This window comes from Carcharodon carcharias, chromosome 12 (genome assembly GCF_017639515.1).
Source record: "Carcharodon carcharias isolate sCarCar2 chromosome 12, sCarCar2.pri, whole genome shotgun sequence".
In the NCBI taxonomy this organism is placed as follows: Eukaryota; Metazoa; Chordata; class Chondrichthyes; order Lamniformes; family Lamnidae; genus Carcharodon; species Carcharodon carcharias.
Window position 1 is genome coordinate 144,450,056 of NC_054478.1, and position 17,106 is coordinate 144,467,161.

Consider the following 17,106-nt stretch of genomic DNA (forward strand, 5'->3'; position numbering starts at 1 on the left):
AAAACGCTCATCCATGCTTTTGTTACCTCTAGACTCCAACGCATCATCCGAATCTCTGCTGCCTGTGTCACTACTTGCACCAAGTCCTGTTCACCCATCAATACTGTGCTTGCTGACCACTGGCTCCCAGTCAAGCAATGCCTCCATTTAAAAATTCTTATTCTCGTTTGCATATCCCTCCATGGCATCACCCCTCCCTATTTCTGTAATCTCCTCCAGCCCCACAACCCTCCAAAGTAGCTGCACTCCTCCAATTCAGGCCTCGTATACACCCTTGATTTTAATCATTTCACCACTGGTGACCGAGCTTTCAGCTTCCTGGGCCTCAAGCTCTGGAATTTCCTCCCTAAACCACTCTGCCTCTCTACCTCACCTTCCTCCTTTAAAAATGTTCCTAAAAAAAAACCTGCCTCTTTAATCAATCTTTTGACCATCTGCCTTAGTAACGCCTTATGTAGCTTGGTGTCAAATCTTGCTTTATAGCGCTCCTGCGAGAGTGTGACAGTTTATGATGCTATATAAATGCAAGTTATTGCTACTGCAATTCTCAATTTTTTTAAAGCAAAGATTGTTTGAAAGCAAAGTTTGTTTTAAAGTTAATTACTTTGCCTCAAACTCATGCGATAATCAATATTTTTAAAACATCTGTTCACAGTTCAAAATGAATATTTAGCTAGACCCCAACTAGAAAAACTCATTCTCTCTCTCTGTACAGGTACAGCAAGAATGGACAACCACGCAATAAGTAGAGATCAATAGGCAACAGCAAGGTTTCATATTTACTAGCTTTCAAGTGCCGCCTTATTCAGGAGCAGATCAATTTTGTCTGAAGGATGGAATAAATCATTCTCATGTTTCCAGAATTCTTTCAAGTTCCTTCACTGTCGCTGGGTCAAAATCCTGGAACTCCCTCCCTAACAGCACTGTGGGTGTAGCTATACCACAGGAACTGCAGCGGTTCAAGAAGGCAGCTCACCACCACCTTCTCGAGGGGCAATTAGGGATGGGCAATAAATGCTGGCCTAGCCAGCGAGGCCCAAGCTCCAAGAACGAATAAATAAAGACACTTTTACTCCCTCGACATGCAATAAAACGTGCGGCCCAATTAACAATGGGCGTATAGGTTAGGGGGAAAAAAATAGCTGCAGTCACAACAGCAATGGAAACAGAGGAGGAAAGATTCTGCCTCAAATTTTAACAGAGTATCTGTGTGAAGTGTCCGGGATCAAGCAAAAACAGAACTATCCTACCCAATCCACATAGGAGGGAGAGGAACTCTGGTACACCCTCACTAGAGCAGGAAAACTGCAATGCTTCAAAATGATTTCTCTCACAACACAGCAACTGCTGGAATAAAAACACACTCATGGGCAGTGATCAATCCAGTCACATGCTAGATACCAGCATGAAGCTACACCCTATCCAAGCTACAGAGGTCATCTCACTACTACAAAACCTAAATCTTCTATGATGTTAATTACTTGGAACAGGGGTTAATAGACGGTGTGCATTGAAGTAATGCCACCTCGCCCCAACAGGTTGCAGCTGTGTCCAGGTCTCTTAATGGCCAACGAATGGTCTCCAGTTACCTGAACAAGCTACAGGTGTTCCTCCCTGATACACAGGCTGTAGTAGCAATCTCCAGTGAGAGTAGTCAGTTAAAAGGTCAGGACTACCCCTGCTGACTTGCTCACTTAGTGCATGTGAAATGTGCATTCCCCCATCAAAACATCAACAAACCAGTTGATTACAATCCTTCAGGACTGAGTGTGGAGGTAGCCAATTTTAATAAGAAACTAGGACAGAACAAAGAGGCAAGTCACATAGTACAGGATCTAACTGGAGTTTAAACAGGTAAGGATAGAACCAAGTGATTCAGGAAGAAGTGATGAGGAAAGCCATGAAATCTGCAGTGATTCTGGGAATTGATGGTTTAAGAGTGGGGGCACTCTCACCTTTAATGCACTGAGAAAGTAGAGAGCAATTGTCTCTTGCCCCCATTTTGATACTGTAGAATCATACCTGCAGAAGGCCTTTCAGCCAATCATATCTGTGCTGGTTTCTTGAAAGAGCTCTCCAAATACTCCCTTACACTGTCCCTGTAAACCTGAGAAATTGTCCCCTTCAAAGGTTTGGAATTCTTTCTTCAGGGTTATTGGTGGAAGTAGATTCAACAACCTTCCAAACAATGCATTCCAGATGGCAATAACCTGCTCAGTAAGAGGGGAAAAAAGGATCTTACATTGCCTTTTTTGCCAATTACCCTGTATTTTTAAATGTGTCCTCTGACTACTGACCTCTCTGTCACTAGAAATAGTTTTTCCTTATTTACTCACTGAATGATTTTGGACACCTATCAAATCTCTCCTTCTCTGCTCCAAAGAGAATAACCCCAGTTTTCCTAATCGGTCTGAATACTGAAGTGTCTCATTCCTGGTACCATTCTAGCAAATCTCCCCTGCAGCCTCTTGAGAGCCTTAACGTCCTTTCTAAGGTGTGGTGTCCAGAACTGAACACACAACCTTGGCTGGGGCGTAATCAGTTCTGTGTAAGGGGTTAGCATAAGTCCTTTGCTTTTGCACTTTGCCTCTATTTATGAAACCAAAGATGCTTTTTTAACAGCCTGCTCAACCTGTCCTGCCAACTTCAAAGATTTTGTATGCACCTTGCTAGGTTTCTGTTTCTGAGGGGCATGGACAGGGTGGATAGGGAGCAGCTGTTCCCCTTAGTTGAAGGGTCAGTCACGAGGGGGCATAAGTTCAAGATGAGGGGCAGGAGGTTTAGGGGGGATGTGAGGAAAAACTTTTTTACCCAGAGGGTGGTGACGGTCTGGAATGCGCTGCCTGGGAGGGTGGTGGAGGTGGGTTGCCTCACATCCTTTAAAAAGTACCTGGATGAGCACTTGGCATCATCATAACATTCAAGCCTATGGGCCAAGTGCTGGTCAATGGGATTAGGTAGGTAGGTCAGGTGTTTCTCACATGTTGGTGCAGACTTGATGGGCCGAAGGGCCTCTTCTGCACTGTGATTCTGGACCTATTTTAAAATGGTACCATTTAGTTTATATTGCTTCACCACTTTTTCTACAAAGATATCACTGCTCTCTATATTAAATTTTACCTACCACGTGTTTTCCCAGTTGGCTAGTCTATTATTCTTTGTCCTCCTGAAGTTCATTACTATCCTTCTCACTATTTACTACTCTTTCAAGTTTTGTGCCACCTGCAAAGTTTGAAAATTTTCTGTATATACCCAAATCCGGGTCATTAACATATCAGAAACAGTAAGTCCTAAAACTTGGTGAAAACACTATACTTTCTTCCAGTCTGTAAAACAACTTTTAAGAAATTATTTCACAGGATGTGGATGTTGCTGGTTAAGCCAGGATCTTTTTATCCTCCATCCCTAATTACCCCTTGAGAAGGTGGTGGTGAGCTGCCTCCTTGAACTGCTGCAGTCCATGTTGTGTAGGTACATCCATAGAGCTGTTAGGGAGGGGTTTCCAGGAAGGTGACCCAGTGACAGTGAAGGAACGACGATATATGTCCGAGACAGGATGGTGAGTGACTTGGAGGCGAACTTCCAGGTGGTGGTGTTCCCATCCATCTGCTGCCCTTGTCCTAGGTGGTAGTGGTCATGGGTTTGGAAGATACTGTCGAAGGAACCTTGGTGAGTTGCTGTGGTGCACCTTGTAGATAGTACATGCTACTGCTGTGTGTCAGTGGCAGAGGGAATGAATGTTGAAGGTGGTGGATGGGGTGCCAATCAAACTTCATCCTGGATGTTGTCATACTTCTTGAGTGTTGTGGGAGCTGCACTCATCCAGGCAAGTGGGGAGTATTCCATCACACTCCTGACTTGTGCCTTGTAGATGGTGGACAGGCTTTGAGGAGTCAGAAGGTGAGTTACTCTGTGCAGAATTCCCAGCCTCTGACCTGCTCTTGTAACCACAGTATTTATATGCCTGGTCCAGTTCAGTTTCTGGTCAATGGTAAACCCCCAGGATGTTGATAGTGGGAGATTCAAAGGTAATGCCATTAAATATCATGTTCCATGCATTTATGCACATGCACTCTAAATCCATCTTGGACTGCCTTGCATTTCACTCCTTTCTGATCCCCCTTCTATTTCAGAGCTGCTCTTTTTTCTAACACCATCGACATCAACTACCTTCTAGGTAACTTCCTTCCCAGCTCCATATTACTGTTGGGAGTGAAAAAGCTTCCATTATTATTTCTAACGTCCTCATTTGTAACATGTCTCCCCTGGTCTTTGAGGATTTTGGATTTAAGCCAAATACCTAATTTATCTAAAATTGATGCAACTCTGGGCAAGACCATAATAAAAACAACTCAAGGATGAGAACCCTGAATTGACACGTGGCAGTTGATCCCACTCACCAAGCTGAGCATTCAATTGGCCCAGACAACCATCCAAACCAACCATTCCTGATGTACGTCTCCCTGTCAGCCAAACATCCCAGTCAAGATGGCAGATTTCCCTCCCTAAAGGACACTAGTGACCCAGGTGGGTTTTTACGATAATCGGCAATGGTTTCATGGTCGTCATTAGATTTTTTTTTAATTCCAGAATTTTTTCATTGAACTCAAACTCCACCGCCTGCCTTGGTGGGATTAGAACCCAGGTCCCCAGAGCATCACCCTGGGTCTCTTGATTACCAATCCAGTGAGAGTACCACTGCCTCCCCCATATCAGCTATAAAGAACTTGTCTTAAGACTTGGTTTAAAGATGTTATACTGGCATGATTGTTCTTGGAGTTATATTCTGGATTCACCATATGTACCCAATTGAACAATAAAGAATGTCACGAGCTTCACTTGCCTTACTACAGTCTGACTGAAGCACTGGTTGCTGGATGCAGGAATGACCACGGTCAGTGTTCCTGGCCTCTTGCAACATCTGTTGTCCACTGTAATAGACATTGGGCTGTAAGGATTCCCCGTCGGCCAAAAATAGGGAATGTCCTTGTCCTGCTGCCATATCCCACACACGGACATCCTCGGGAATCTGTGCCAGGAAAACACTCGCAAGTCAGTTTAATCCTTTCAGAGTGGCTGAGAGTTTTTTTTTAATCATTTGTTCATGGGATGTGGGTGTTGCTGGCTAGGCCAGCATTTATTGCCCATCCCTGGTTGCCCTTGGGAACTGAGTGGCTTTCTACGCCACATTGTGGTGGGTCTGGAGTCACATGTAGACCAGAGCAGGTAAAGGATGGCAGATTTCCTTCCCTAGAGGACATTAGGGAACCAGATGGGTTCAATCAACAACGGTTTCATGGTCATCGTTAGACTTTTAATTCCACATTTTTTTACCGAATTCAAATTCCACCATCTGCTATGGTAGGATTCGAATCTGGGTCCCCAGAGCATTACCCTGGGTCTCTGGATTACTAGTCCAGTGACAATACCACTATGCCACTGCCTCCGGACAAACATTCAGCAGTAGCTTAACCTCTGTAAAATTGCTGTAATGTTCCCTTCCTACCCCCATCTTCAGAAGGTACTGATTCTTGCTGGGTGTGCAGTTCCATGAACAACAATAACTGCTCCTGACATAATGCCTTTAATCTTAAAAAAAAACTTCACAGAGCTGGGAAAGGTGAGCAAAAGTCTGGTGAGTGAAACCCTGTTTTGAGAATTTTAAAGTAGCTCTGTGAAGCGTAAAAGCCGGATGATTGGGGTGGGGGAGTTGCTGGGTGTGGGGCCAAGATAACTGAAGTCCCCTTCAACAAAGGGGAGAGAATAGGAGTGCGAGTTGCAGGGAAAGTCAGAGTCGGAGATTGTTGGGAAAGGTTCAGAGGTCAGGTGGGCAAGGCCATGGATTGATTGGTGGATAAGGCCATGGGCTGATTGGTGGATAAGGCCATGGACTGATTGGTGGATGAGCCTCTTAATTCAATCTGTTTGGAGACAGGGAGCCTGTGCAGGTCAACAAGGGTAGAGGTGATGGCCAAGTGAGGGACTGGATGCAGGCTGCATTGTTTTAGATCAGTTAGCTTTAATAGAGAATGACAATCACATTGGCCAATGTCCATTTCAGATTTTTACAGCTCATGGTAGCAATGCCACTGGACTAGAATTCCAGAGGCTCAGGATAATGCTCTGGGAAAATGGGTTCAAATCCCACAACAGCAGCTGCTGGAATTTAAATTCAGTTAATTAATCTGGAATAGAAAGCTAGTCTCAGTGATGGTGACCATGACAACTACCATCGATTCAAGTAAAAACCCATCTGGTTCACTAATGTCCTTTAGGGAAAGAAATCTGCCTTCCTTACCCGGTCTGGCCTACGTGTGACTCCAGACCCATAGCGAGGTGGTTGGCTCTTGACTGCCCTCTGAAATGGCCTAGCAAGCCACTCAGTTCAAGGGCAATTAGGGTTGGGCAACAAATGTTGACCTTGCCAGTGACATCCACATCCTGTGAAGGTAAAAAAAAAAACACTAGCAGTATGCTCCTTCTCCTTTATTCACTGTGGCTCAGTTGGTAGCTCTTTCACCTGAGTCAGAAGGTTGTAGATTCAAGCCCTCTTCTGGAGACTTGAAACCATTCACTAGGTTGACAATTCAGTGCTGCACTGTTGGAGGTGCCATCTTTCAGATGCAGCATTATCCCAAGGTCCTGTTTTCCCCTGCGGGTGATGTGGAACATCCCGCAGTGCTATTTCGAAGAGGAACAGGGAAATTCTCCCAGTGCCCTGGGCCAACAGGTAACCCACGACCATCAGCATTAAAACCTGGTGTGGCAGGTTAATCAATTCCGAGCAGTCGAAGCTTCCCACCCAACAACTGCACATTGGAACTTCACAACGATGAGCAAAGGGAGCCTGGGAGGGCTTTTTCCTGTCCATTGTTAAGGGGGACTGAGGCCCTACCGAGATTACCTAACCCAGCACCGGCTGAGCTTGTAACTGGGCATTTGTGTCTCTGCGGTTTTATGTATTATGTGTTACACCCAGTGGTCCTCAGAAAATGGGGCTTTATCTGGGTCTGTCTACGTTAGCAGCTTCTGTGCACGTCTTTATAACAATTTTAAAATGTTGGATCACATTTTCAAGTTGTTGAACGTTTGGGTGAGCTGTACCTTGATGAGGCGAGGCATGACGGTGGGTGACTCTGTGTGGCCAAGTTGCCCATGGGTATTATTGCCCCATGAATACACCTAGAGGAAGAAAATTGTGGAGAACAGATCAGTTTTGAGACTTTATAAGCTTCTACCTACATACGTAGGATACGAAACAAACTGGAAACATCAGGGAACAACTTTCTAGAGACTCGAGGTTCAGTAGATTCCCCCACCTCATGAATCTTGTGCCCACACGGCTAACAGTGGTTACTGAATTTGCCCCTTGGTCTTGCCAAGGCAGTGTTACCAACGAGGGAAGATCATCAAAAAAGAGGTATTGCAGTAAATCAGCGCTCAATCATGGCCATTTCTGTGCTAAGGACACCTGAGCTTGAGACCTTGAGGTGAAAGGGCAATGAAAACTCGCCATACCCTCCATCTGCCCTCTACTCGTGACCCCCTGTCCCATCATTCCCCGGCTTTAGCCATCTGTCCCCTCACATTCATCCTGTGTTCGTGTCATGCTGGGGGGGGTAGTGCAGGTTTGCTTGTTCAGACAGGACCCTCCCTGGCTCTCCCGCAGATCGGACGCACACTGGGTATGGATCTTACCTGTGACCTGGCAGTTAAGGCCAACGAGTGATAGGCACCAGCCACCACCTGGACCACTTCCTTGCTGCTCAGACTCTTGATGCACAGGGGGTGAAGCCTATAGAAAGGATGAGAACTTTGTCACTGCATGAGACTAACCACCGTTCAGCGCTGTGGCTGATTATCACACCCATCAGCAACCCAACTTTGTGCTTAGCATTTACAAAGATCCTCCAAAGGCCCAGTGCCTTTCACAGTTTCAAGTGCCGCCTAATTTGGCGTCATCAGCAAACTTGGGTGAGACAGTGGCCCATTTCGTCAGCTTTCAATAGATCAGAGGGCCTGAAATATCATTTTCAAAGGGGCAACAAGGCAGAAAGGAAATGAGCACGAGTTCAAGATCCTCTGTCTCCGTGGGTGTTTGAAATCCTTTTACCTGGGAAGGACATCTCCATGGCCCAGCTGGCCCTCTTTGCCTCGTCCCCAGCTCCATAACTCTGTCTGTAAGGAAGGAAGGTGTGCGTCTGCCTCACTGCCAGGCGTGGGGGTCAGGCTCACCGATCGGATTCTTGTACGTCCAGCTTTCCTGAGGAGCCTCGGGGAAACTGCAAGGAAAAGGCACAATCACTTGTAGGTGTCACATGAGCGCAGGAGCACTCATTGCCCTGACACTCTGGTACCGCCATGCACGATTGCAATTTTAAACTGAACGTTCTTGGTTTGAGTGACGGAGATCACCCTCACAAGTAAGTTCCTGTTCTCTATCATCATCTTTATCTGTTCAATATCTAAACATCAACAACTATGTTTATATCGTGCTTTCAATGCAATGGAACGTCCAAAGATGCTTCACAGGAGCATTATAAAACAAAGTATGACACCAAGCCACATGTGGCGATATTAAGTCAGATGACCAAAAGCCTGGTCAAAGAGGTAGGCTTTAAGAAGTGTCTTAAATGAGGGAAGTGAGGTAGAGAAGCGGAGAAGGGAGGGAATTCCAGAGCTTGGGGGCCGAGGCAACTGAAGGCACAGCCACCAAGGGTGGAGCGATTAAAATTGGGAACGTACAAGAGACCAGGATTAGAGGAGTGCAGGTATCTCGGAGGGTTGTGGGGCTGGAGGAGATTACAGAGGTAGGGAGAGCGAGGACATGGAGGGATTTGAAAACCAAGGTGAAAATTTTAAAATCAAGATGTTGCTTGATCGGGAGCCAAAGGTCAACAAACATGGGATGGGTCTTACTGTGAGTTAAGACATGACGAACTGAGTTTTGGATGACCTGAACTTTATGGAGGGTAGAATGTGGGAGACCACCCGGGGGTGTGTTGGAATGGTCGAGTCTAGAGGTAGCAAAGACGTGAATGAGGGTTTCAGCAACAGATGAGCTGAGACAGGGATGAAGTCAGGCGATGTTATGGAGGTGGAAATAGCTGGTCTTAGTGACAGCGTGAATATGAGTTTGGAAGCTCAGCTCAGGATCAAATATGACACCAAACTGACTGGCTTAATCACAGACTGTTTCCGGAGAGAGAGAGATGGAGTTGCTATCTAGGGGACGGAGTTCGGAGCAGGAGCCAGGAATAATGGCTTCAGTTGTCTGAATAATTAATTGGAGTAAATTTCTGCTCGTCCAGTACTGGATGTCAGATACACAGTCTGATAATTTAGCAATGGTGGAGGGGTCGAGAGAGGTGGTGGTGAGGTAGAGCTGGGTGTTGTCAGTGTACATGTGAAAACTAACACTCTGCTTTTAGGCGATGTCACCAAGGGGCAACATGGAGCTGAGGGGCCAAGGGTTGATCCTTGGGGGACACCAGAGGTAATGGTGCAGGAGCAGGAAGACAAACCATTGCAAGGGATTTTCTGGCTATGATCAGATAGATAGGAGTGGAAGCCGGTGAGAGCAGTCCCACCCAGCTGGACAACAGTGGAGAGGGATAGGAGGATGGTGTGGTCACTGTGTCAAAGGCTGGTTACAGGTTGGGAAGGACGAGGGTGGGGAAAGTTTACCATGAAAGAGAGGTGAGGGGGTGGAACAAGGTGTGATGCTCAAAGGAGGAAGTGCCAGAGAAGTACAGGGTCAGGCCAAGATATGATTTGGTGATGAGCACCACACCGTCACCATGACAGGCTTGGTGGGGCAAGTGGTGAAGATATAGCCGGGCAGGGAGGCCTCATTAAGATATCATCACCCCTCAGCCAGGTTTCTGTTAAGGCCAAGATGTCTATGCAATCATCCACTGTAAGTTCACGGATGAAAAGGGCCTTGCTCACAAGTGAGCAGACATTCTGGAGGGAGATGCATAGAGAGGTGGTGAGAGCTGATCCGCTGGCAGAGTCCACAGGGTCAGTAATAAGGAGGGGTGGGTTCTCGGGAAGATGATTGGTAAGGTTAGCTCCCGACGGGAAGGTTGATGAGAGAGTGGGATGGGCCCAGTGAGGTTGCTGCTCATAATGTGGAGTGCCTCGATGAGTCCTTCGGAGGATGCCAAAAGAAACACAGGGAAGCTGTAGGCTTATCTAACACCTCTAACTTTTCAAGTATAACTGTCTTTGGAATGCACAGTATACGAACACCTGTTAACAGCAGCCTCCTTGACTACTTCGAGGGAGAGATAACCTAGTGAGGAGCCCCTGGTACCTTGACTTACAAAATGATGTTTGACAAAAGTTCTACAGGTGGAGCTATTTATTAAACTCGATGGGTAAGAAATCGTCAAGTGGGTAGAAAGGAAAAAAAACTCATTAGAGGAAATTCTACCCAGTGGGAAAGTGGCACTGAGTGGCACCCTCTGGTGCTTGGGCCACCACTGTTTTGAATATGCTTCAATGTGGATCCAAAAACAGTGTAAATTAGTCAAAGTAGACATCTGTGATCAAATCAAAAAATCAGAATGAATCGGACAAGATGTGAGTGAGTAGAATGATGGGGGTGAGATCTGATGCAAGGAACTGTGTCATACTGTATGTGAGCAGCAAAATGGGTATCGCACAACTCTATAGATGGTGAATTGGAAAACGATGAGGCTGGAAGAGACCAAGGGCCTTAGTAGATGCAACACTCAGCGTCTAATCAAGGCAGAGCATTAAACAACAAAGGCACTGAAGTACCAAGTCAGACAAAGCCCTGATCAAACAAAACAACATTGTGGTCAAATGACACCTTGAATACTAAGTCCTGTCACAGTAACCGCGAAACACTTAGAGTTGGTGGAGAGAGGGGGGCATAGGGTAGATCCCTAGTGTGGCTGCGACTTAGCTATGATGAAAGACTGGAGAAATCCTATCTCTTCACATTGGAAAGGAAGTGCTGTGAAAGTGGTCTTTGAGGTACGTTGGGGAATGGGAAAGGTAAATCGGGGGATGGAGAAATCTGCTTTATATTAAATTGAGTAGGACAAGGGGTTAAAGTTTGAACCAGTATAAGAAAAATTTACTTCTGACATGAGGCTGTTCTTTTCACACAGACTGGCCAACACGTGGATCAGACAGTCCAGCGGAGGCAAAAACCTGAAAACATTTCTGAATTAATTGGATGGTGTAGCGGTGGGACCTAGGTTCCCTGGGAGAGCTGGGTTGGTCTTCCGTGTCTTAACAATTGGAGGATACACAACAGCATATCCCACCTTGAATCAGACCCTAGGTGAGGGATTGTACCCGTGGGTGAAAGGAAAGCCAATCAGTGCGAGCGTCATGACATTTACATCTAGGGTTCAGGTCAGAATGACCACATATAAGGGTGAGTATTAGAGGAAGGGGCAGACATTATGAGAGGAGATCTGAATGAAACATGCAAGATCTTGAGGGGACTGGACAGAATGGATGCTGAGAGGATGTTTCCCCTTGTGGGGGAATCTAGAGCTAGGGGACACAGTTCAAAAATAGGAGGTCTCTAAGTTTAAGACTAAGGTAAGGAGGATCATTGAATATTTTTAAGGCTGAGTTAGATAGATTCTTGATTGACAAGGGAATCAAGGGCTATGGTGGACGGACAGGCAGGAAAGTGAAGTTAAGAGCATAAGAAATAGGAGCACACGGCCCATCGAGCCTGTTCCGCCATTCAGTATGATCATGGCTGATCTTGGACTTCAACTCCATTTTCCCACCCTCTCCCCATATCCCTTAATTCCCTGAGAGACCAAAAATCTGTCTATCCCAGCCTTAAATATATTCAACGATGGAGAATCCACAGCCCTCTGAGGTAAAAAAAATTCCAAAAATTCACAACTCTTTGATTGAAGTAATTTCTCTACATCTCAATCCTAAATGAGTAGCCCCTTATCCTGAGACTGTGCCCCCATGTTTTAGATTCCCCGACCAACACCTGTGCCCACCCGATCAAGCCCCTTCAGAATTTTGTACACTTCAATGAGATCGCCTCTCTTCTTCTAAACCCCAGAGAAAATAGACCCAATTTACTCAGCTCCTCATCTTAGGACAATCCCCTCATCCCAGGGACCAACCTAGTGAATCTCCACTGCACTTCCTCCAATTCAAGTTTATCCTTTCTTAAATGTGGAGACCAAACTGCACACAGTGTTCTAGATGCAGTCTCACCAAAACCCTTTGCACCTATAGCAAGACTTCTTTACTCGTGTACTCCAATCCCCTTGTAATAAAGGCAATACCATTTGCCTTTCTAATTGCCTGCTGCACCTGCATGCTAACTTTCTGTGTTCCTTGTACGAGTACACCTAAGTATCCTTGAACTTGTAAGATTCTCACCTTATAAAAAATATTCTGCTTTTTTATTCTTATGACCAAAGTGAATAGCCTCACATTTCCCTATATTATAATCCATCTGCTGTCTTGTTGTCCACTCACCTAATCTGTCTATATCTCTTTGCAGCATTTTTGTGTCCTCACAACTGTTTACCTTCCCACCTAGCTTGGTATCATAAGCAAACTTGGATGAAGAGACAGAGAGTAATGTATCTAAGTGATTAATATAGATTGTAAATAGTTGTGGCCCCAGCACTGACCTTTGTGGCACTTCACCATTCACTACCTGCCAACTTGAAAAAGCCCTGTTTATGCCCACTCTCTTGCTTTCTATCCATTAACCAGTTCTCCATCCATGCTAATATATTGCCCCCCAACTCCATGAGTCCTTATTTTGCCTCTTAACCTTTTGTGGGGCACCTTATTGAATGCCTTTTGGAAATCCAGGTATACTACATCTACTGGTTCCTCTTTATCTATCCTCGTACTTACATCCTCAAAAGACACTAATAAATTTGTCAAACAGGATTTCCCTTTAATAAAGCTATATTGACCTGTTCTAATCATGCTGTGCTTTTCTAAGTGCATTCTTAAGACTCCCTTAATAATATATTCCAGCATTTTCCTAACAACTCAGGTTAGGCTAACTGGCCTGTAGTTCACCGTTCTCTCTCTCTCTTCTCTCTTGAAAAGTGGTGTAATCATTGTCAACTTCCAATCTAGTGGGACCATTCCCAAATCTAAGGAATTTTGGAAAATCATAGCTAGCACATCCACTATCTCCGCAGCTATCTCCTTTAGAACCCTAGGGTGTAAGCCATCAGGTCCTGGGGTTTTGTCGTATTTTAGTCCCTGAAGTTTCTCCAATACTTTGACCCTGCTGATATTAATTTCCCTAACTTTTTAGCTGCTAGATTATCATCTACTTTTGGTATGGAACTTGTCTTCTAGACACAAAACAGGACAAACACAAAATATTTGTCCAATGTTTCCAACATTTCCTCATTCCCCACGAAACTTTCTCCTGCCTCAGCTTCTAAGGGACCAGTGTTTACATTAGCTAATTGTTAAGGCTACAATCAGATCAGCCATGACCTCATTGAATGGTGGAGTAGGTTCGAGAGGCCGAATGGCCTACTCCTGCTGCTAATTCGTATGTTTATAAGTTTGGGGCTGAAATATCATCAGGCAATTCTGAGTGAAGTGGTTCTTGATACACTGAACTCAACAATTAGATAATCTAAATCACATGCCTGGTGTCAGATATATTCAGATAAAAGCAAAATACTGAGCACGCTGGAAATCAGAAATAAAAACAGAAAATGCTGCTAAAACGCCGCACGTCTGGCAGCATCTGTGGAGAAGCAAACAGAGTTAACGTTTCGAGACCACAAGACGTAGGAGCAGAAGTAGGCCATTCGGCCTGTAGTTTCTGCTCTGACATTCAATGAGATCATGGCTGATCTGATAATCCTCAACTCCACTTTCTTGCCTTTTCCACATAAACCTTGATTCCCTTACTGATTAAAAATCTGTCTATCTCAGCCTTGAATATACTTAACGACCCAGCCTCTACAGCCCACTGTGGTAAAGAATTCCACAGATTGACTACCCTCTGAGAGAAGAAATTCCTCAACACTGTTGTAAATGGGTGCCCCCTTATTCTGAGATTATGTCCTCTGGTCCTAGACTCTCCCATAAGGGGAACAACCTCTCAGCATCTACCCTGTCAAGCCCCCTAAGAATCTTATATGTTTCAATAAGGTGACCTCTTATTCTTCTAAACTCCAATGAATACAGGCCCATCCTACTCAATCTCTCCTCATAAGAAAATCCCTCCATACCCAGGATCAACCTAGTGAACCTTCTCTGGACTGCCTCCAATGCCAGTATATCTTTCCCTAGATAAGGAAACCAAAACTATTCACAGTATTCTAGGTGTGGTCTAACCAGTGCCTTATATAGTTTTAGCAAGACTTCCCTATTTTTATACTCCAGTCTCTTTGAAATAAAGGCCAACATTCCATTTGCCTCCCCTATTACCTGCTGAACTTGTATGTTAGCTTTTTGTGATTCATGCTCGAGGATTCCCAAATCCCTCTGTCCTGCAGCTTTCTGCAGTCTTTCTCCATTTAAATAATATTCAGCTCCTCTATTGCTCCTGCCAAAGTGCATAACCTCACATTTCCCCACATTATATTCCATTTGCCACGTTTTTGCCCACTGGCTTAACCTGTTTATTTCCCTTTGTGTCATCCTCACCACTTGCCTTCCCACCTATTTTTGTGTCATCCACAAGTCTAGCAATAATACATTCACTTTGCTCATCTAAGTCATTAATATATATTGTAAATAATTGTGGCCCCAGCACTGATCTGTGCAGCACTCCACTCGTTACAGGTTTCCAACCTGAAAATGCCCCTCTTATCCCAACTCTCTGTCTTCTATTAGTTAGTCAATCCTCTATCTATGCTAATATACTACCCCCAACACCATGGGCTCTTATCTTATTAAGTAGCCTTATGTGCGGTATCTTATCGAACGCCCTTTGGAAATCTAAATATATTACATTTACTGGTTCCCTTTTATCTATCCTGCTTGTTACCTCCTCAAAGAATTCTAATAAATTTGTCAGGCATGATTTCCCCTTCATGAAGCCATGCTAACTCTGCTTGATTATATTGTGTATTTTTAAATGCTCTGCTATTACATCCTTTATAAATAGACTCCAACATTTTCCCAATGACAGATGTTAAGCTAACTGACCTATAGTTACCTGTTTTTTGTCTTCCTCCCTTTTTGAATAAGGGTGTTACATTGGCAGTTTTCCAATCCTCTGGGGCTTTTCTAGAATCTAAGGGTTCTTGGAAGATTACTACCAGTGCATCCACTATCTCTGTAGTTACTTCCTTTAATATCCTAGGATGCAACCCATCAGGTCCAGGCGACTTATCGGCCTTTAGCCCCATTACTTTCCTTAATACTTTTTCTCCAGTGATAGTTATTGTATTTATTTCCTCCCCTCTCTTTTGCCCCTTGATTATTTGATATTTTTGGAATGCTATTAGTGCCTTTTACCATGAAGACTGATGCAAAGTATTTATTCAACTCCTCTAACATTTCCTAGTTCCCCATTATTATTTCCCCAGCTTCGTTCCCTAAAAGGCCTATGTTCACTTTGGCCTCTCTCTCCCTTTTTATACATTTAAAGAAGCTCTTACTGTCCATTTTTATATTACTTGCTAGTTTACCCTCAAAGTTTATTTTCTCCCTCTATTTTCTTTGGTCATTTATTTTGGTTTTTAAAACTTACCCAATCCTCTGGTTTACCACTAATCTTTGCCACATTGTATGTTTTTTCTTTCAATTTGATACTGTCTTTAACTTCCTTGGTTAACCGTGGTTTGCTTATCCCCTTGCTAAAATTCTTCTTCCTCACTGGGATATATCTTTGCTGTGAGTCATGAACTATTTTCTTAAACGTCTGCCATTGTTCATCAACCGTCTATTCTGCTAAACTACTTTCCCAGTCCACTCCAGCCAACTCTGCCCTCATTTCTTTGTATTAATTATTATATTATTTATTATATTATTATATATCCCTTATTAAGTTTAGCACAGTTGTTTCTGACCCAAGTTTCTCACTCTCAAACAGAATGCTAAATTCTGTGTTATGGTCACTGTTTCCTAGGGGATTTTTTACTCTGAGATCATTTATTAAACCTGCCTCATTGCACATTACCAGGTCCAAAATAACCTGATCCCTGGTTGGATCCATAACATATTGTTCTAGGAAACTCTCCCAAATACACTCTATGAATTCTTGCTCGTGTCTACCTCTGCCAATTTGATTTTCCCAATCTACATGAAGATTAAAGTCGCTCATGATTAATGTACTGCCTTTTTTACATGCCCTCATTATCTCCTGATTTATTCTCTGTCCTACAGTATAGCTACTGTTAAGGGTCCTATAGACTACTCCCACTAATGTCTTCTTCCCCTTGTTATTTCTTACCTCCACCCATATGGATTCTACATCTTCTGATCCAATATCATTTCTTGCTATTATACTTATTCCATCTCGCACTAACAAAGCTACCCCACCACCCTTTCCTTCCTGCCTGTCCTTTAGGAAAGTCACATACCCCTGGATACTTAGTTCCCAGCTTTGATCTCCTTGTAACCATGTCTCCATAATGGCTATAAGATCATATCCATTAACCTCTATCTGTGCCGTTAATTCATTTATTTTGTTCTGAATACTATGTGCATTTAAGTCAAGAGCCAATAATTTTGCCTTTTTACCATTTTTTCCCCCTTTGACCCTATTTGCTGCTGTTTTTTAATGTTTGTACACTCTGTCCCTTCCTATCACACTCTGGATATCATTACCTAAACAGCTGCCCTGCAAGGCTGTCATATCCTTTTGCTTTGTAAGCCTATGTATCCCCTCTCCAGAACCCAACCCCTCTATTTAAAGCCCTCTCTACAGCCCTAGTTATTCGGTTTCCCAGGACACTGGTCCCAGCACAGTTCATGTGAAGCCCGGAACAGCTCCCTTCTACCCAGTACTGGTGCCAGTGCCCCATGAACTGAAACTCATTCCTTCCATACCAACCTTTGAGGCACACATTTAACTCCTTGACTTTATTTACCCTGTGCCAGTTTGCCTGTGGCTTAGGTAGTAATCCTGAGATTGTTACCTTG

At 44.2% G+C, this 17,106-nt stretch overlaps 1 protein-coding gene across 5 annotated transcripts in view; it reads right to left on the reverse strand.

Moving 5' to 3' along the window:
• Positions 1–17,106, reverse strand: part of als2b (alsin Rho guanine nucleotide exchange factor ALS2 b) — a 183,185-nt gene that overhangs the window by 88,108 nt on the left and 77,971 nt on the right. For all 5 annotated transcript variants that reach the window (XM_041201137.1, XM_041201134.1, XM_041201135.1 and 2 more), the window contains exons 5-8: positions 8,114–8,282; positions 7,699–7,795; positions 7,105–7,182; positions 4,844–5,029 (exon numbers count right to left, since the gene is read on the reverse strand). In XM_041201137.1, the coding sequence (XP_041057071.1) occupies positions 4,844–5,029; positions 7,105–7,182; positions 7,699–7,795; positions 8,114–8,282 (530 nt within the window). The remainder of the gene's footprint in view (positions 1–4,843; positions 5,030–7,104; positions 7,183–7,698; positions 7,796–8,113; positions 8,283–17,106) is intronic.